This window comes from Jaculus jaculus, chromosome 4, assembly GCF_020740685.1.
Source record: "Jaculus jaculus isolate mJacJac1 chromosome 4, mJacJac1.mat.Y.cur, whole genome shotgun sequence".
NCBI lineage: Eukaryota > Metazoa > Chordata > Mammalia > Rodentia > Dipodidae > Jaculus > Jaculus jaculus.
This window is the reverse complement of record NC_059105.1, coordinates 23,602,585-23,622,998: the sequence shown is the minus strand read 5'-3', so window position 1 is coordinate 23,622,998 and position 20,414 is coordinate 23,602,585. Positions and strand designations below refer to the sequence as shown.

At 50.8% G+C, this 20,414-nt stretch overlaps 1 protein-coding gene across 1 annotated transcript; it reads left to right on the top strand.

Moving 5' to 3' along the window:
• The first annotated feature begins 5,475 nt into the window (after positions 1–5,475).
• Rab17 (RAB17, member RAS oncogene family) lies at positions 5,476–20,340 on the top strand. Its single transcript, XM_004662231.2, has 6 exons — positions 5,476–5,699; positions 11,316–11,475; positions 15,186–15,337; positions 16,189–16,314; positions 17,478–17,571; positions 17,798–20,340. Exons 2-6 carry the CDS (start codon positions 11,319–11,321, stop codon positions 17,911–17,913), a joined length of 645 nt encoding a protein of 214 aa, XP_004662288.2. The 5' UTR covers positions 5,476–5,699; positions 11,316–11,318; the 3' UTR covers positions 17,914–20,340.
• Positions 20,341–20,414: the final 74 nt, after the last annotated feature.

Sequence of the window (20,414 nt, the reverse complement as noted above, 5' to 3'; positions counted from 1 at the left end):
GTTGTCCCAACCTGTGGCTCTTACAATCTTTCTGTTGCCTCTTCTGCAAAATTCCCTGAGCCTTGGTGGGTGTGTCTACTTCAGGGCTGGAGAGATGGCTTAGCAGTTAAGGCCCTTGCCTGTGAAGCCTAAAGACCCATGCTCTACTCTCTAGATCCCATGTAAGCCAGAAGCACAATGGTGATGCAAACACACAAGGTCACACATGTGCACAAGGTGGCACACACATCTAGAGTTCGATTACAGTGGCTGGAGACCCTGGTGTGCCAATTTTCTCTCTTTTGCTCTTGCTCTCTCTCATTAAAAAAAGGGCAGTCTGTTGGGCTCACCTCAAAAAACAAAAACAACAGCAACAACAAAAGACTACTTCAGTGAAAAGCTCTCAGAAGCTTCTGGATTTCTGGTTTGACATGAGTTGAGTGTCCTCAGTGTCTGTCCTGGCACCGACGGCCAGGCTCGACATGGTAGCAGCACTCTTTCCTTTTTTTTTTTGTTTTGTTTTTTCGAGGTAGGGTCTCACTCTAGCCCAGGCTGACCTGGAATTCACTATGGAGTCTCAGGGTGACCTCGAACTCTTGGCGATCCTCCTACCTCTGCCTCCCGAGTGGGTAGCAGCACTCTTACCAGTTCCTCTGTGGCTTCATCTGGGCCTTGGCTGAAGTGCAAGGTGTGGTTTATCCTCTTGAGTCTTGCTACCTTCTGAAAAAAAAAAAAAAAAGCAGATTCTCCAAAAGAGAACAAAGTCGGCACAAGTTAAGAGAGAAGCATTGTTGATTTAGGGAGATTTTGATGGTTGTAGCCACACAGCCTACATACATTGGAAGAGTATCCTTCCCCTCTAGGGGAAGATGGCATTTTCTTGAGAAAGGCTAGCTCTCCACCAAAGGTCAGGCAGGGTCCCCTGGGGCTCCTGGCTACCCGCAGGGTTACGGGCTGCTCCACCTCCTCCTCTATCCCAGCTGACCGCAGGCTCATTGCACTGGCCTTCTTGTGTGGGACCTTGGGTCAGTGTGAGCTTCTCTTTCTACCTTTGTGAAACGAGGTGAGAAGCGTTGGTTTACCCTGGCGCTGGCAAGGCCTGAATGCAAATGGTTGGTTGGTTGGTTGGTACACCAGGGAGCCTAGATGGCTAAGAATTTAGAGAGCTGAAGGAACATTGCAGACGAAGCATGCTGTCCCTCTCCTATCACCTGCAGGCCTAGGCTTGTGTGTGGATGTCAAGTGTCCCTTGGAGCACTGGTCAGGATGGGCTGGTCGGGCCCTGATGCCTTGTCCCCCACCTCACCATTCCCATCGGGACCGGCTCACACCAGGGTAAGCCAGGGTGATCAGCCATTCTCCCTCCTAGCAGCCTTCCCTTGCCATGAGGAGCTGGGAGCCAGAACAGGGCTTGAGGATGAGGCATGGATGTGGTGGGAGACCCAGGGCAGAGGTCCAGGGAGTCTCGGAAGACGGCTGGGAGCGTGTTCTGGAAGTAGTGTCTTGGCCTTAAGCTGTACCCAGCAGTGGCACAGTGGGTACAGGCCAGTGTGGTGTTCTCTGGGGAGCGGCTCTCAGTGTGGGGCCTGCCCTGTGGATAGATACTCCGAGATAAGGGCTTACCACATCATGATTGCTCACAGAAGGTGCTACTTCATTACTGGCCTGTTTTCAGGCTAAGTTGTACCAGACGTGGACCAGGCCTCCCGTGGCCGGGCTCCGTGGCCTGCCTCCTCAGCCTCCTGCTGCTGGCATGCCCCCCGCCCCGCCTGCTGCCTGTGCCTGGCACTTGCTCACACGGCCCTGGGCTCAAGGGTCGCTCCTCTGCTTGGCGTGGGCACATTTCTTGTGCTGGTTTTGGTTTTTCTCCTGGAGGCGTGGGTCTTCCCTGTGTCCCTTATCTCTCTGGCCAGGTGTGTTCCTTTCCTGGTGGCATCCTCTGTGGCTTGGGCAGTGGCCACGCACTCTGTGGGGCTCTGTCTCCCCCTACTGGGGCTCTGGGGCAAGACTTCATCTACTTCGCTTGGTTTCCTTTGCTGTGTCTTGGCCAGTGGACAGCCACAGGCCAAACTGATTGCTGACCTGAGGAATTTAGCTTGGCATTCAGAAATCCCTGCTGGAATTTTCCATTGAGATAAGCAGGGTGAAGGTTTCAGGAAGAGGCAGTTTCCACTGCTCCTGCTTATCTCAAGGGCCTTAGGAGGTAAGAACATTCTGGAAGAACTGGATCTCAGATGACTATCACTCTTGGGTTTTATCCTTAGCCACAGCTCTTTAAAGAAACCCAAGGAGGGAGGTGAGGCACTGTCTCCACACATTCCCAGGGGACCGGTGGCATGCATTGCTGGCCAGAGCCAATCATATGGTGGCTAGCAATCAGAGCCTCATCAAGAATCTGTGTGAGGAACAAGGACTCAGGTCTGAGCTGGGCAATCAGCTGGGTCTGCTTTCTACACGCCCTGAGACCTGCCCCACAATCTCACAATCACATGTGATTAGACTACAATCAGTATGTCTGTCTCTATGAGTCTCAGGAGAGCAATTGGTAGAAAGTTCTGGAAGGCTGAACTGAACAGCAAGGAACCCATGAGAAATGGCTGTGTCTGGGAGAAGAAAATGCATCTCTGGAGATATTTAAGCCAAGGCTGAGAATGGTTTGCAGAGGTCTTGTAGCCACTGTTTGGGTGTTCCACAGTTCTACTCAGCTTTGTAGTTCTGAAATTCTGATTCTCTCTCTCTCTTGCTCTCTCTTTTTGAGACTAGGTCTCATTATCAAGTCATGTCTGTCTTGGAACTCTTACTTCTTCTGCCTTTATCTCCCTAGTGCTGGAATTAAAAGCATGCACTACCATTCCTGACAGATTCTTATTTCCTGTGTGTGTGTGTGTGTGTGTGTGTGTACATATGTGCATGTTAATCTATGTGGGGTGTGTATGCATGCGAGTGTGGAAGTCAGAGAGTAACCTTGGTGCCATTTCTTAGATGCTGTTTTTGGAACAGGATCTCTCATCAGCTTGGAACTCACAAGTAGACTAGACTGACTGGCCAGGATGTCCCAGGTCCCAGGTATCCACCTGCCTCCCTTCACCTCCCTCTGCTGGGAAGACAAATACATATTACCATGTACACATTTTTTTAAAATGATTTTTTTGTTGCTCTTCTTCCTTTCCTTTTTTTTTTTAAAGTTTTTTTTTAAAATTATTTATTTATTTATTTGAGAGCGACAGACACAGAGAGAAAGACAGATAGAGGGAGAGAGAGAGAATGGGCGCGCCAGGGCTTCCAGCCTCTGCAAATGAACTCCAGATGCGTGCGCCCCTTGTGCATCTGGCTAACGTGGGACCTGGGGAACCAAGCCTCGAACCGGGGTCCTTAGGCTTCACAGGCAAGTGCTTAACCACTAAGCCATCTCTCCAGCCCTCTTCCTTTCCTTTCTGAGCATTTGCAATTACATTTATTTTCATTCATGGTTCACAAACTTTCTCTTAAGGAATTTGTTTTTTATTTATTTGAGAGTGACAGAGAGAGAAAGAGGGAGAAAGAGAGAGAGGGAGAGAGGGAGAGAATGGGCCAGCCAGGGCCTCCAGCCACTGAAAACGAACTCCAGATGTGTGTGCCCCCTTATGCATCTGGCTAATGTGGGTCCTGGGGAATCGAGCCTCAAACCGGGGTTCTTAGGCCTCACAGGCAAGCACTTAACCGCTAAGCCATCTCTCCAGCCTTAAAATGTGGGTTTTGGATATTGAACTCAGGACTTTATGCTTGTAAGGTGTGCTTTACTGAGCTCTCTTCTCAGCCCTATTTTCATTTCTTTCGAAGCTGACTGTATGCATGGAAAGATATGTGCATATAAAGGGGACATGTTGCTGGGCATAGTGGCACACACCTTTAATCCCAGCACTGGGGAAGCAGAGGTTGGAGAATCACTGTGAGTTTGAGACTACCCTCAGACTACATAGCAAATTCCAGGTCAGTTTGGGCTACAGTGAGACCCTACCTTGAAAAACCAAAACTAAACAAACAAACAAAAATAATAAAGGAGTCATGTTTATGTGGCTTGGTGAAAATTCTCCTTATTGATGTTCCTATAGGAAATGGTGAAATGTCTGGAGAGGAATTTAAAATGTGACATAACCACATAAAATGAGGCTTATTATAGTCATGTATAAATTGTTTATGGTCTGTTTTTACCACATTTTCACTTCAAGCCACAATGGTGAAGTTGGTGTCTGCTGCAGGTAGAAGATGCCTACTTATGGTACAAAAAGCTGGTAATTAATAATTTATCTCTATATTCCTTCTAGAGAATTGAGCTGGAATATGTGCTTTCTATACCTCAACCTTGCAGTAAGGAGCTTATTAAGGAAGCTGGAATCAAACCATCCATGCCATTAATGCTCTTGCACAGACCAGGCTAAAAGTCCAAATGGAATCACTGAAGATCAAGTTCTATCTCCAATCTGAGCTCAGCTGTTTTCTTGACCTTCCAATAAATCAGGATGGGGAGATACCAGACCTTTCCCCAAACAGGCCAATTTCAGTTATCATAATAATGAAGCTTCTCTTGCTATACTCTTTACATGAAAGTACAAAATTTGGGATGGTGTATGGTTTGGGCATATAGCCCCTACCTGGAATAACTGAGGCCTTGGGTTTCATCCCCAACAATATAGGGGGAAAAGTTAATATGAAATTACCTGATGTTAACTTGTAATCTATCATTTTCTACTGTTCCTCCTTAGAAGGAAAAGTAACATTAAAGTAGCCAGTTATGATTTTGTGGACTGACATAATGGTGGACTGGATTCCATCATTCTTTTTAAAAAGTATTTCATTTTTATTTATTTATTTGAGAGAATGATACAGAAATAGGCGGGGGTGGGGGGGGAGAGAGAGAGAATGGGCACGCCAGGGCCTCCAGCCACCGCAAACTCCAGATGCATGTGCCCCCCTGTGCATATGGCTTATGTGAGTCCAGGGGAGTCAAACCTGGGGTCTTTGGCTTAACAGGAAAGTGATTTAACTGCTAAGCCATCTCTTCAGCCCTGGATTCCATCATTCTTGATCTCTGGGCAGTCCCCACCATAGCCATGTATTTGACCTCTTCTCTGGAAGAAATTGTTCCTTACTGTGGAATCAGGGGGCTCCAGCCTGGACCTTTCCAGCAAGGGTCCTTGCAGTATTATGAGTCCCAGGGGCCATCAGGTCAGGCTCCAGCCCCTGGCCCTGCTTGGCTGACTTCTGGCTGTACAGAGTTGGGAGTTTGCTTTTGCTCCCCTTGTCTGTGAGGGTTTCAGTAATGGTGACTCAATATAGCTCCCAGGAAGGAGCAGAGGCAGGTGTTGGTATAGAGGTGACATCCAGAAATAGTTGAGACACTGGGCTGCATCTAGGTGAGGCAAATGCAGGATTGGAATGTGACTTCTAGCTGGCCTCTGCCCCAGGTGACCACATGATCACATGGAGACTTTGCCCTGGAGACTTCAGGAAGGGAAAAGGCCTGACCTGGAGACAGGTACCTGGCTGGTGCGGCCTTGACAGGAGGCTGTGGCTCCTACTTCCTTTGCTTTGCTACCGGGTTGCCCATTGGAGCAGAGCCTCCTCCCGTCCTGCCTTGGCCTCTGCCCAGCCTACCCACTGCACAGCCAGGAGGAAGGAGGAAGGGGAGCGGGGCCGGTCCTGTAGAATGAGTATCTGCCGAGCTCCCTCAAGGTGAACAGGTGAGTCATTGTTTAAACTTTTGTGCACTTTGCGGAGTGAGTGTGTGTTTGTGCATGTCTGTGTGCATGATGGAGGCAGAGCCAGGACAGTAGTGTTTTAGGTTTGTTCAAGGACCACAGTGTCCTTGTTTAGATTGCTGGTGGCTCACTGAATCATGTTCCGGGCAGAGAGTTGAATTTTCCTTTCAGAAAATTTCAGCTAAGAGCCATGAGCATAGACTGCTGTGGTGAGGAGGTGCCTTACAGAGAGTCAGCTTGAAACTATGTCAAGATACTCAGGTGATGTGGATTGTATTGTCTAAGAAGTTTTTCAGGTGTCTCATACAACTTCCCTGAACAACTTATATTTTTTTCTCTCTCGCTCTTTTCTACTTCTCTGGTTAATTGGTCACATTGTTCTGAAAACAACGGAGCTGCAAGAACAAACAGCCCTGACGGTCCCAGCACCAGGCCACAACCACCCATAAGTTCTTGCAGTGCTTCTCCCACTCACGACCAATTTGGGATTCCCTCCTTATTTCCCTTTGCGGGGTGGGAGGGAGGCAAGTTTATGACGGAAAAAGAAACCCCAAGTCAGGGATGAGAAGAGACCCCTGATCATGAATTGGGCATTCCTGAGGGAATTTTTCCTTCAGCAATATCAGATTTATTACAGAGAAGAGCAATGTTATTGAGTAAAATCCAGTTATAGGGAACTGAATCAGCAAAATGGGATGGTTGTAGGAATCTTATCTGGACACTCAATATGTCAGTTTTGAAATATATAAAGGCACGTGACAACTACCTTTGATACTCTTTGATAGATACTCTTCCCATGGGGACCAGGCTGGCCTTGAACTCACTACCTAGCCTTGCTCCTCCTGCCTCATTCCCAAGGGCTGGATGACAGGCATGTGTCGTCCCGTCTGGCCCGGGTTTGTTCTGGACGTGCAGGGGCAGAGATGGTGTTCCTGCGTGGGCAGCTGCACATCCTGCTGCCTCCCACCCCCACCCTGAAGTCCCTGCAGACATGGAGGCAGCAGGCGCCATCTCTGCATTCTCTTTGTCTTGGGAAAGCTGCCCGTCTCTGTCACATGGGTCACGTCAGGGGCCCCAGGTTCTCTTGCTCTGCTTCCGCAGAGAGCACGCCCACTCTGTTTTCTGTGGGAGGGCCTGCCTGCTGCACTGCTACAGCCTTCTCCAAGCCACGGGCAGGGTGATCCCACAGCAGCCGGTGAAGACCCTGTAGTGCCTGCTGGTGACCCTGAGTCCCTTTCTGCAGGTGACCCAGGCACTCCTCTGAAAGCTCCTTGATATAACTGGCCAAAAGCCCCGAGGCGGAAAGAGCATGTGGATCCGGGCAGGGCTTCTTGCTAAGCCACTTCCTGGTTCATTCAGGAGCACCTGCCACGCCCCCAGGCTCCCTCCGTGAGGCCAGTCCTTGTGCTGCTTGTGGTCACAGCCCAGTGAGAAGCAATTCTACAAATTTAAAGTCAAAATAGCTGAGATAATCTTAACCAAGACAAAGAACAGGGGAGTGCGGGCTATATGATGGCAGAAACCATGTTCTGTTCTTTTGACTCTTTGATGGTGGGGGTGGGGCACCTGATGGTGGCAGGTGGATGGCAGCTGTCACACCCGACAGGACGTTGTTGTGGAAGAGAGCTGCACCCACTCCAGAGAAGGGAGCAGATCCAGAGCTTTATCTGCAGTCAAAGTCCCCGTCTATTTGACCATGGAGTTGATAATGATCTGTGGCAGTGCCCGACCTTTGAGACATTGGCATCTCCTCTGGGGCTTCATTCAGGAGTCCAAGCAGTGCGTTCCCCTTTGGCTCACTGAGTGGAGTCACCGGATTGTACACGCTGTTACTGGAGGGCTGGCCCCTCAGCTCCTCCCTCCCTCTTTTCTTTTCTTTTCTTTTCTTTTCTTTTCTTTTCTTTTCTTTTCTTTTCTTTTCTTTTCTTTTCTTTTCTCTTCTCTTCTCTTCTCTTCTTTCCTTTCCTTTCCTTTTCTTTTCTTCTCTCCTTCCCTCCCTCCATGCCCCCTTTCTCCCTCCTTTCTTTTCCCTTCCTTCCTTCTTTCCTTCCTTCCTTCGTTCCTTCCTTTGTTCCTTCGTTCCTTCCTTCCTTCCTTCTTTCCCTCCTTCCTTCCTTCTTTCCTTCCTTCCTTCTTTCCTTCCTTCCTTCCTTCCTTCCTTCCTTCCTTCTTTCCTTCCTTCCTTCATTCTTTACTTCCTTCCTTTCTTCCTTCTTTCCTTTCTTTCTTGCTTGCTTTTTCTTTCTTTTGCTATGTTGTTCAGGCTAGCCTTCAAATCACTATGTAGCCCAGGCTGAGCCTTCTAAGTACTGGGATTACAGGTGTTCACAACTAACAGGAAGGCAGCTGTTGTCCGAATCACTTTTCTATGTGTTCATGTTCATTCATTTTTACCTTCAAGTTTCCATGGGCAGACGTCTGTAGGAGGAACTGCTTTGTGTCCTTGCATTGGTAGTTGGAGTGTTGGAGAGGACAGTGGATTTTGTTGGAAGGGCTACTGTGGTCTGTGGAGCGCAGAAGTTCCAGGGTAGTCAGGCAGGGCAGGGCAGGGCCTTGGCCAAGTTGCCCCAGAGCTGCCTCCGTCTCCGTGGATAGGTTGGTCCCTGCCTGTGGTACTTTGGAGGTATGCTCCCCATGGACTCAGTGTTTCATTCAAATTGAGTTTGCAGCTTCAGCCCCAGCGGGCAGACTCCTGCTACAGGGGCAAGGGGAGTGTCACTAGGGGTGGATCTGAGTTCCAGCCCAAAGGTGCCCAGAGAGCCTTGAGTTCTGGCAGGGTCCTGCTTGCTGCTTTTTGGTGTTTGCTGGCTGTATTGGCTCTCTCTCTCTAAGCTTGGATCTGAGAAAGGGAGCAAGCTCCTTCTGCCATTGATGGACTTCCCTGGATCTGTAAGCTTGAGACAAATCCCAGTCCTCCCATACGTTGTGTCTGCTTGAGTGCTCACCCCAGCAGTGAGAAGCTGACACCTGCACTGCCCATCCACGTTTATGCTCCCCTGGGTCCCTAGAAAATGTTTCCAGTTCAGGAAAATATTTCTAAACACAGATGCTGGGCAAAGTGCTCTTCCTCTATGCGGTACCTGTCCATTTGTTCATCGGCCACCTACCCACCCGTCCACTCACTGAATCCACTGTTCACCCAGCCGCTCATCCCTCCATCCATTCACCACACCTCATCCACGTACCACCCATCCGGTCAGTCATTCACCCGTCCACTTACTCACAGATCCACCCACTTGCCACCCATCTGGCATCCACTCATACATTCATTCATCTACCTGCTCATCTATCCATTATCTACCCCTTATCTATTTACCTACCCATCCACTCACCCACCCACCTATCTATCCATTCATCTACCACTCATCTGAAGGGTTAATAGCCTTCCCTGAGAACTAGAGGGAGCTAAGGAGTTAATAACTATCCCTAAGACCAGCAGGCAATAAAGAAACCTCAGAAACATGTGGCCTTGACAGAGTCCTCTACTCCTGATTACATCAGCTGGAAAATATTTTAAAAATGTAACTGAGGGCTGGAGAGATGGCTTGGTGGTTAAGATGCTTGCCTGCGAAGTCAAAGGACCCATGTTCGACTCTTCAGATCCCACTTAAGCCAAATGCATAAAGGTGATGCACGTGCAAGGTCTCACATGCCCACTAGGTGGCACATACATCTGGAGTTTGATTTTAGTGGTTGAGACCCTGGCATACCAACTCTCTCTCATTCTCCCTTAAAAAGAAAAAAAAAAGAAAATGAACAATTTACAACAGTTTTGTTCCTGACCCTTCTCTGAAACTATTGCATGTTAAAACCTGAGAGATCCCTAGGGATGGCGCCAAGCCGGCTAATTGTTATTATTATGCTGCTGGCGGAGCAGCCCTGGGACTTTCTCTCCTGGACCAGTGGCTCATTGCTATTTATATCTCTGTCCTGAGACTTGGCCTCAAAGCTCCATTCTCTTCTGTCACCACAGCACTGAGCAGCTATGGTGGCCTGCAGGGCCAGGGGCTCCTGCTGATCTGTCCTCTTCCGGGTGCCTCTCCTCCATTCTCACCCAGTGTTTGTCTACCATGGTGGGGAGTTCTATTCTAAGCATTAGCTGCCCCTAGTGGGATCTACATTGATCAGGGGACACTGTCTTCCTAGAGGTGCTCCAGATAATAGATGGTGATACCACCATGTCACCACTGGTGACACAGCCGACTCAGGCAGGGGTCTTCAATGGCCATTAACGTGGAAAAATGACAACTAGATCTTATGTGCCTTCTGAAGGATGTGCACATCATGCCACCAAGCATTATTGCCAACAGTGAATGTGATCAGACTTTTCCGTTAACCAGCACCCACACTGGGATTCCAGGGATATCTGCAGTGACAGCTCAGAGGTGCCATCAATTCAATACTTAGGAGGGAGGGAAAGAGAGAGAGAGAGACAGAGAGAGAGAGAGAGGTCTACATGGAGGCTGACAGCCTCAGGATGTATCGAATTTGCCTACCCTGTCAGGAGTTTTGGGGTATGGGTGACATATGTCCAACTGCAGCTGGTTCCTTGTGGGGGTGGGCACTGAGCACATGGCCCGTCACCCTGTGCTCTAGTGTGGTGTGGCCTGGCAGCTGGTATAACTCGCACTGTACAAGCTTCATGCACGTCTGCTTCTGCCCTGAAGCTGGGCCTGGACACTGTAAAGGATAGACAGGTATTCCACCTGTTGTCAAAGAGTTCCAGTCTCCCCCCTTTAGCCCCCGCTTTGCATTCTGGCCTCTCTCTCCTCTCTCTTTTGACATGGTCTTGCTGTGCAGCCCAGAGTAGCTTCAAGTTTGAGAGCCATGAGCTGGGAATGTAGCTGTGCCCCACCACACCTGGCCCTAGGAACGTTTCCCCCTTAGACAATGTTTTTTTTTTTTCAAGGTAGGGTCTCACTCTAGCCCAGGCTGACCTGGAATTCACTATGGTGTCTCAGGGTGGCCTCGAACTCATGGCAATCCTCCTACCTCTGCCTCCCAAGTGCTGGGATTAAAGGCGTGCACCACCACGCCCGGATTTTTTTTTTTTTTTAAGACAATGTTTTAATTGGCCAAGAAGTTGAAGAAAGGACAGTGGCACTAGCTTTGGGAAGCTCTTTTATTTATTTATTTAAGTTTCTACCTCATGGGCTAAAGGAATTTCTTAGGGAAAAGTTATGGAAACAACAACTTTAATTCACGAACAGCCAAGAGATGCCAGATACTTTTGACCTCTCTTGGGTGCTGCAGGTGCTTTTTGGAATAAACAAGAGGCCTGTTAACAACGAGGAACAGGATAAACAAGGACAACCAGCCAGTGGGGTCCTGGTGGTGGCCGTTGTCATTCAGGCTCCGCAGCGCCTCGTCCAGCAGTGGGCACGTCGTCCCACATGCCGCTTCCTTTGTTTCTCATGCGGACATGGAGTGGATCCTGTTCATGCCAGTTTACAGATGGGAGCGGGGCAGTGTCACTGGCTGCTCAGGGTGGCTGCACTCCTGGTGTGTGTGCGTGTGCACACGCATGTGCATTGGACTTGCTGAGGTGATTCGACTGCAGACATCCCACCTGCTTTGGCCCTTTGTGGTTCTTTGCAGGGCATGGCACAGGTAGGCGGGCCGCCACAGGCCGGAGCTGCCCCTGACCAGCCCCGCGTGTCCAAGCTGGTTCTCCTCGGAAGTGGCTCTGTGGGCAAGTCCAGTCTAGCCCTCCGGTTCGTGAAGCAGGACTTCAAGAGTATCCTGCCCACTGTGGGATGTAAGTCAAGGGGTTGGGAATCACCCCCATCCTGGATCCTGGGGGCTGCATGTGCCCAGCAGTGGAGGGAAGGGCAGAGATCCCTCAAGGTCACGCATGCATTCCAGAGGGACAAGTAAACATCCTTCTGTGTGGGTCAGGTTTCAGCCCAGCTGGCATTTGCAAGGGTGGAGATTCAGGGCAGGGGCTGTGGCACAGAAGGATTGAGAGGGAGGGATGGGCAGTGAGGGGACCTGACGAGGCGTCCTGCCTAGCTGCCCAGCCAGCCAGCTAACATGAGTGCTTTGTTGATGTTCTTGAAGAGCAGCTCCCATGTGACCAAAATCTGCTCCACCAACCTGGCCTGGATTGTGGCAAAGAAGGAAAACCCTTTCCGCATGTGTGTGTGTGTGTGTGTGTGTGTGTGTGAGAGTATGTGTATGTGTGTGTATATGTGTCTGCCAATACCATCCCAGGTCAAATCTTCAAGTCTGTTAGGGTTTCTTGGAACTGTCTGCATGTATGAATGTATATTTGTATGTAAGTATGAATGAATGTGCGTATGTATATATGTATTCATGTGTGTATGAATGTATATGTGTATGTATATGTAAATGAATGAATGTATATATGTATGTATGAATGAATGATGGTATATGAATGAATGTATGAATGAATGAAGGTATGTATGTATGTATAAATGCATATATGTATGACTGTATGTACGAATATACATATGTATGCATATATGAATGTATGTATGAACGTACATATGCATGTATGAATGAATAAATGTATGTATGCATGAATGTATGAATATATGTATACATGCATGAATGTATCTATGCCTATATGTAGATATGAACATATGTATTGCTTCATTGATTGCTATGCTGGAGGTTGAACCCAGGACCTAATGTATGAAAGTCAAGCCGACTGCCACTGATACATATTATCAATTAAGAAAATTATTCGTGGGCTGGAGAGATGACTTAGCAGTTAAGGCACATGTGTGCCCAGGACCCATATAAACCAGATGCACAAGGTGGCACATGCATCTGGAGTTTGTTTGCAGTGGCTGGAGGCCCTGGCGTGCCCATTTCTCTCTTTCTCTCTGTCTCTTTCAAATAAGTAAAAAATAAAAAAAATTAAAAGAATTATTTGTATGTGCATGTGTGTGTGCATGCATGTGCACGTGTGTGTGCATGCATGCCCATGTGTGTTCATGTATACAGAGACCAGAGGGCAACCTTGAGTATTGTTCTTCAGGCACTATCTGCCTTGAAAAAATGTTTTATTTTTATTTATTTATTACGGGGGGGGGGATGAATGGGTGAGCCGGGGCTTCTAGCCACTGCGAACGAACTCCAGAGGCATACTCTACTATGAGCATCTGGCTTATGTGGGACCTGGAGAATCGAACCCGGGTCCTCAGGCTTCACAGGCATGTGCCTAAACCATCTTAACCACTGCTAAGCCATCTCTCCAGCCCCACTATCTGCCTTTTTGTATGGGGCAGAGTCTCATTCTAGACCAGGCTGACCTGCAACTCACTCTGTAGTCCAGCCTGGTATCAAACTCAGAAATTCTCCTACCTTAGCCTCCTGAGTGCTGGGAGTAAAGGCATAAGTCACTGCGCCCAGTTCTCCATCCACCTCTTTTAGAGATAGGGTCTCTCACTGGCCTGGAACTCATCAGGTAGCCTCAGGGCTCTACCTGCCTGTCTCTGCCTCCTCAGTGCTGGGATTACAAACTTACAAGTGCACACCGCCACACCTGGCTTTTTAAATGTGGGTCCTGGGGATTGAACCCAGGGCCTCATGCTTGCAAGACAAGCACTTTACCAACGAGCTATCTCTCTAGTCCAGGAAAATTATTTTTAATGATATATTGGCTTAACTCTGAAGATGTAGAAAATGTAATCAGTGTGTGTGTGTTTAGTAAGAAAAGCGGTAATAAATATGTTCTCTCCCCTAGATCAGAGGCAAAATCCTAGGGACCAGGTTCCTCCAAATCCAACTTCAGGACCCACTTGCTGGGGTCTTTGGAACCCAGGGCAAATTTGACTGAAGCTACCTTTGCTTTTAGCCTTTGCTTGACTTAAAAATGACTAGCTTTGGAATTGACATGAATAAGCAATATGATGGAACTGTGTCCCAAGAAATAGTCAAGACTCAACTCTAAGAGCCTATGAATATTTCATCTTAAGGATGGAGATGAGATCACCTTGGACTTGGGGTAGTCCCCACGCCCAATAACTGTTGTCCTCATGAGAAAGAGGAGCGAACCCATTTAGGGGGCAGAGGAAGGCACAGGAAGATTAGGGTGATGTGTCTACTATCCAGGCGGGCTAAGGGTGGCTAGACCCCGCGAGGCTGGAGAAGGGTGGGAACAGCTTGTCCAGAGCCTCCATAAGGAACTGGTCCTATTTGCACCTTGGCTTTGGGCTTCCTGTCCAAGAGCTGAAAGACTAAATTCCATTTTAAGCCCCTTAGTTTGTCATATATCGCTGCAGCCCCAGGAGGCTCATGGACTGTGCCTGCATGGAAGTTTTAATTTCAGACACGTAAGACTGCCAGGATCTTCCCAGCTGGCCCCACATTCACTCTGGTCTGGGTGGGGGAGGGGCCTTGACTGCAGCCCTTGGTCTCTGTGAGCACCAGGCCCTCTGAACACCCCCCTCCTTTCCTTCCAGCTCCTTCCATGTCTGGAAGCTGCTCCTGGGGAAGGAGCCCATCGGCTGCCCTGCGGCTGACGCCTGGGGCCCCCAGTGATTCCTATGCAGAAGTGAGGACACCAGCGGGAGGGACAGTGGAGATGGGAATCTGGGAAGACGGGTTTCTAGTGTTGCCATGGGGGTGACGTGGAAGGATGGGCACGCGACTGAGTGGCAGTGGGCCACAGGGGTCGAGGCTTGAGTCCCCAGAGCTCAGTTACGCGCAGAACCCTGCTGGATTCTCTGTCACCGGAGAGCTCTTCCGTGCCACTCATAACCCACAGCCTTGATCACACCTGAGTTTCTTCTACTCCGAGTGCAAAGCTACAAGGGACGCAGAGAAATTGCCACTTATTTATTTATTTAAAATATTTTTTTTTAAATATTTTTTGTTCATTTTTTATTTATTTATTTGAGAGCGACAGACACAGGGAGAAAGACAGATAGAGGGAAAGAGAGAGAATGGGCGCGCCAGGGCTTCCAGCCACTGCAAACGAACTCCAGACGCGTGCGCCCCCTTGTGCATCTGGCTAACGTGGGACCTGGGGAACCGAGCCTCGAACCGGGGTCGTTAGGCTTCACAGGCAAGCGCTTAACCGCTAAGCCATCTCTCCAGCCCTATTTAAAATATTTTTTTGTTTATTCTTATTTATTTGAAAGTGACAGACAGAGAAAGAGGCAGATAGAGAGAATGGGTGCATCAGGGCCTTCAGCCACTGCAAACGAACTCCAGATGCGTGCACCCCCTGTGTATCTGGCTAATGTGGGTCCTGGGGAATCGAGCCTTGAACCGGGGTCCTTAGGCTTTACAGGCAAGCGCTTAACCGCTAAGCCATCTCTCCAGCCCAGACGCTTCATTTTATACTGAAGCCTTGTCTTCTGGGCGCTTGCTCAGCATCTCTCAGCACAAAGCCTGAGCCTCTCACAGGTCTGTTGAGCACAGGCCCGGTGTGGCCCACCCCGTGATGTGATGTCGCTTGGTTCCCAGCCAACACCCTGGGCCTCCCTGTTGCAGGTGCATTCTTCACGAAGGTGGTGGATTTGGGCGCCTCATCCTTGAAGCTTGAGATCTGGGACACAGCTGGCCAGGAGAAGTACCACAGTGTCTGCCACCTCTACTACAGGGGTGCCAATGCCGCTCTCCTGGTATATGACATCACTCAGAAGGTAGGGCCACCTTGAAAGTGTCCTACCTCCTTCTGCAGTCAGCTGTGATGTTTGCTGACTTCCACAGGGTTGGCAAGGGAACCGTGGTGGGGACAGAGCTTACAGTATAATCGTGTCGACAAGGAGCGGCCACCGAGTGAGTGCTGGCGCCTCTTCCATGAAGACCCTCTGACAATCACCTCCTCCTCGGTTGGGCTTCGCTTCTGCACAGGGCCCCAGGGCACCGCACATGGCAGGCCGCCCACCCTTACCAGTCGTGGACCCAGCATGTGCACAGAAGATGGGGAAGGGCTGAGCTCATGGAGGGAGTGGTGTTGGCCTGAGGGGAGAGTGGGCTTGCAGGGAGGAGCCAGCCGCGCTGTGTGGAGGTGGGCTGGGAAGTAGCAGTGGGTGAGGGGCCCTGTGTGAGAGCTTGGAGTGGGTCCACATGGCATGTGATAGGCAGTGGGTCCAACAACGGGGAGGACAGGGCCCCGCCTCAGCCCTGGAGGGAGGTGTAGGGGAAGGTGCCGCCGGGGCAACCAAGGCTCAGCACCTCATCTGGTCTCCGAAAAACTGAAGTTAGGAACTGGGTTTGGGGTGATGAGGGGATAACTGCTCCTCCAAACTCCTACACTAAGTGATGTCCAGAGTGCAGCTCGTCCCTCTAAACACCCTGTGCCCCGAGCGTCTGGACCTGCCTCCGGTTACCTGGCTGCACAGAGGCCCCGGGGAGCAGAGCGCTCCCCGCGGGCCTGGTCCTGCTGCTGCTCCCTGGGACAAGCTGCGGGACGCGACCTTGTGCTGACACGGGTCACCTGCTCTGCGCTATGGCTCAGCAAGGAGGGCTGCGGCAACTTTTGTCTCCTCAGGATTCCTTCCACAAGGCCCAGCAGTGGCTGGGGGACCTGGAGAAGGAGTTCCCCCCGGGGGAGATTGTAGTGATGTTGGTCGGCAACAAGACAGACCTTGAGGAGGAGCGGGAGGTTCCCTTCCAGGTATGGGTATGCTCGCCCCCAACCACACCCTCGGGTGCTTACACACCAATGCACACACTCGAATTTGCACACCCACACTCCCACATATTTGGTATCTGCATTCACACATATTCACACCCAAATGCTTACTTATATACACTCATCTCTACATGCATTCATATATACATCCACATATACTCAGATTTGTGCACATACACATACACACTTGCATCTGTACCCACACACATCCATATGTGCACACACGCATGCACTTGTACATGCACACACAGGTCTCTGTGTACCTGTGCCTATGTGTCTGTGTAGGGCACGGGTGTACAGTGGAGGGTGTGCGGATGCACAGGAGGCCTGCAGCATCTGTTTTCAGGACAGGCTTTGGGGAGGGCAGTGGAAGAAAGCCAGCCAGACACACAAAGACCTGCACATATGCCCATGCCAGCAGAGGGAAGGCCTGCAATGGCTGTGGGCACAGCTCGACCTGCAGGAGGGTGAGGGTTCTGCTGGGAGGGCTTGGTGCCCACGTGGGTTCAGGAAGCAGATCCCTGGCCCTATCATAAGGGTTGCACTTTTTTGTAGAGGCGGCGATGAGTCTCTGGAGGGCTGTGAGGCGAGGTCTGGAGGCAGTGTAGGGCCGACCACGGGACTGCTGAGTCCCACAGGAGGAGACCCTAGGTTGTATCAGCCCTTGCTGCCTTAGCTTCCCAACACCACCTTGGCTGGGGCTGACTTGCAAATACAGCCACAAGAGGCGTGTGAATGCAATGAGCTGGCCTGGAGGGCTGCAGTGGCTTGTGGGCTCCGTGCCCAGCGGGGTTCAGGAGTGTTTTCTGTGCAGAGGGCAGAGGCTGCATGGGAGTGAGTGTTCTCCTGCGCAGCTCAGGGCTCTCTGCTCCCACCCTGGCAGTGGGTTGGGGCATCCTCCAGGCCACCCACGCCCAGCTCGAGACCAGGCAACCACGGAGGAGTCGGTTTCTACACGCTGCGGCTGTTTCTTGAGTCTTTCTTTGAGGCAGGGTCTCATTAAATGTCCCAGACTGGCCTGGAACTTGTGACCCTCCTGCCTCTGTGCTGGGATTATGGGTGTTCGCCACTGTTTCTGACGATAGAGGGCCCCCCCCCCCTGGTGTCCTCAGAGCGTTCATTAAATACCGGCTTTTTCTCCCCAGGAGGGGAAGGAGTTTGCTGACAGCAAAAATTTGCTCTTCATGGAAACCTCAGCCAAATTGAACCACCGGGTGTCCGAGGTCTTCCGAACTGTTGGTGAGGGATGGCCAAGTGACGTGTGAGGAGGGCGGGGCTTGCCACCATGACTCCCTCACCAGGCCTTCTCTGGTGTTCTGGGATCCAGGATACTGTCCCTTGTCCCTGGGGCTGGGGATGAGGATGCGCATACACACAGCTTGGGTGCACAGGTGCAGCGGGGTCCTGGCCTGCCTGGCCATGTGGGGTCAAGATCTCCCTAACTCAGCCCCTCTGTCTCCTACAGCCCAGGAGCTGCTGCAGAGAGCAGAAGACAAGAGGAGCCACAGCCCACAGGGGGCCCCAGCGGTGACTCTGGACCAAGGACCTGCCGCCAGGCAGGGCAAGTGCTGCACCCGCTAGAACCAGCCACTCCAGGAGCACCGTCGTGCCCTGGCCAGGCCTCAGATGGTCCCTAGCATAGACCATGCCTTCAGATGAGTCAGTGTCGGCTTTTTGTCCATTTGGCTTCTCCGTTGAAGTTGGGTTGTGCTGGAGCCCTGAGGATTCTAAAAGTTGTCACCCTTTTTGATAGCCACTTCCCAGAGCCAATGGGAGCAATGAGGGGGATCCGGTGTCAAATGGCTCCTGAAAGACTGTCAACCCACCTTGCTATCTGCTATCCGGTCCCTGGGTGCCCGGATCAGGCGTGCCTGCCCTGCCCAGCTTCCCTGTCAGCTGCCTTGCCGCCAGCACCCAGCAGTTAAATGAGGCGGAGCCGTTCCTTCATCAGTGTGCTGCATGGACAGACCCCTCCCGCATGGCTTGGGTGACTGCTCCCGGGACTGGGCCAGCTGGTTCTGGGAGGCGGCAGATGAGCAAGCAGGGGCTGGTGGAATGGCAGTGCCCTGAAGAAATGGATCGCTGGGCCCGAGGCAGCTGGGTTATGGTAAAATTGCCACAGGGAGGTGCAGTTTGACAGGGCAGCTTGGATGAGGGTACCCGTGGCTGCGGGTCGGCGCAGGCAGGCTTCCGCCAGTGACGTGAGGACTGAAGCGTCCATTCTGAGATGTACACTATTGGCTGCCTTCTATGGGTCGTTTTCTCGAAAAATTAAACTCTTGACAATGTGGTGGAGGCCGTACAATCTGACACCACCCTATGTGGTCTTTCTGCACACACTCCAGGCAGGCTCATGCCCAGTGAACACAGAGGGTCATGGGCAGGTGTGACTAAGTTGGGAATGGACATGCCCTGGTAGTCTGTTTCTCCTGCGGGTGACCATATTGTCCCCATTATGACTGCTTGTCTTTACAGAGGAGCCCTGGTCCCCATCCTAAGCAGGTAAACCTCAGGTGACATGTTCCTGTTGGGTCTCTCTTGATAGCTGATGTGGCAAAGTGGAACCATTGAAACGCGGCCATTTTGGGGGATGTTGGTTTCATCCTTTCCTGTGGCGTTGCGATAGACAGGCATAAATGTAACTAATAAGATGTTGAGATGTTGTTGGGCAGGATGGCACAGTGATCCCTGTACTCAGGAGGCCGAGGCAGGAGGATGGCAGGCTCTTCTTGGGCTACATAGTGAGACCATCTCAAGAACACCCAACATGGGCTGAGCAGGTAGGAGAACCTGGGCATAAGCATGAGTTTGGAATCTAGTACCACAGAAAAAATAGGTCTGGCCATGAATGCCTGTAACCCCAGTCCTCAAAGGGCAGAAGTGGGAGAATCACCGGGGCCCATGGGTCAGCCAGTCTGACGGAAAGATCGGTAGTGCCAGGCCCAGTGACAGACGTTCTCAAGGAAACAGCTCAGAAGGACATAGAGGACACTCGGCACTCTACTCTGGCCTCCATGTGTACGTGCAGGGACACGCCTATCTGTAATCACACATGCACATACTGTGCATGCGCACCATACCACAGTGCTACACACATGCACACGCCAAACACTCCAGCAACAATAACAACAAATATAAGGCAAAACATTGTTGGACTGGAGAGATTGCTCAGTGGTTAAAGGTGCTTGTTTTCAATGCCTGACAGCCTGGGTTTGGCCTGGGTTCAAATTCCTAGTACTCACATAAAACCAGATGCACAAAGTTGTACATGCATCTGGAGTTTGTTTACAGTGGCAGGAGGCCCTGTAGACCTGTTGTCTCTCTTAAACAAGCATTTATAAAACATTGTTACCCCTTTGAGTGTGATAACCTCGCTGTACCCACGACACAGCTGACAGGAAGGACATATGCCAAGCACCCCTCCCTGCGCATGCCTGGCTCTGGACGGCAGCTTTAGTCTTTGCCTGCTGGTTACTCTCTGCTTTGCATGGAGACCATCCTTGGCCTTGGCTATCAGGTGGAGCTCAGCCCAGGCAACTGGGGTGGGGACATCGAAGCCCACAATCTCCAGGACTCACCTTGGTGATGTTACTCAGGATGGCTGTGTCCTGGCTGAAGGTCCCTGTTCCCCCAGGATCCTGTCCTTCCTAGCTTCTGGCTACTGCCCCTCCTCTCCCTCCAACAGTCCAGCTAGCCTGGGCTTCCAAACACACTTGGCATCAAGTTCCTCTGCAGGGGCCTCCTGACTTGTTACTTACTGGACCCTTGACAGATGCAGCTTCTGTCCTGGGGGCTGGAAACATCACTGACTTTCCTGGTCCTTATGGGATCCTGAAATGACCTGCAGGAAACTTATTCCTCACTGGGCACATGTGGACTTGCCACAAGGCTTGATGTCATCACAATGAAGGTCAAGAAAACAGCTTTCAAGACTCACCATCCTTTTCCCTCAGTTTCATAGTGAAGCCTGCCGACTCTGCTTGCAACTGTATTTCTGACTGATGGACAATGGGCAGGAGAGAAGGCACTTGCCTCCAGAGCCTAACAACCAGGGTTCAATTCCCCAGTACCCACGTGAGCCA

What these genes read in the sequence shown, in the direction of transcription:
- Rab17 (XM_004662231.2), top strand. Translation starts at nt 11,319, where the DNA reads ATGGCACAGGTAGGCGGGCCGCCACAGGCCGGAGCTGCCCCTGACCAG. An exon ending in TATATGACATCACTCAGAAG is followed by an intron (nt 15,338 to 16,188) that starts GTAGGGCCACCT and finishes TTGTCTCCTCAG; the next exon opens with GATTCCTTCCACAAGGCCCA. An exon ending in CGAGGTCTTCCGAACTGTTG is followed by an intron (nt 17,572 to 17,797) that starts GTGAGGGATGGC and finishes TGTCTCCTACAG; the next exon opens with CCCAGGAGCTGCTGCAGAGA.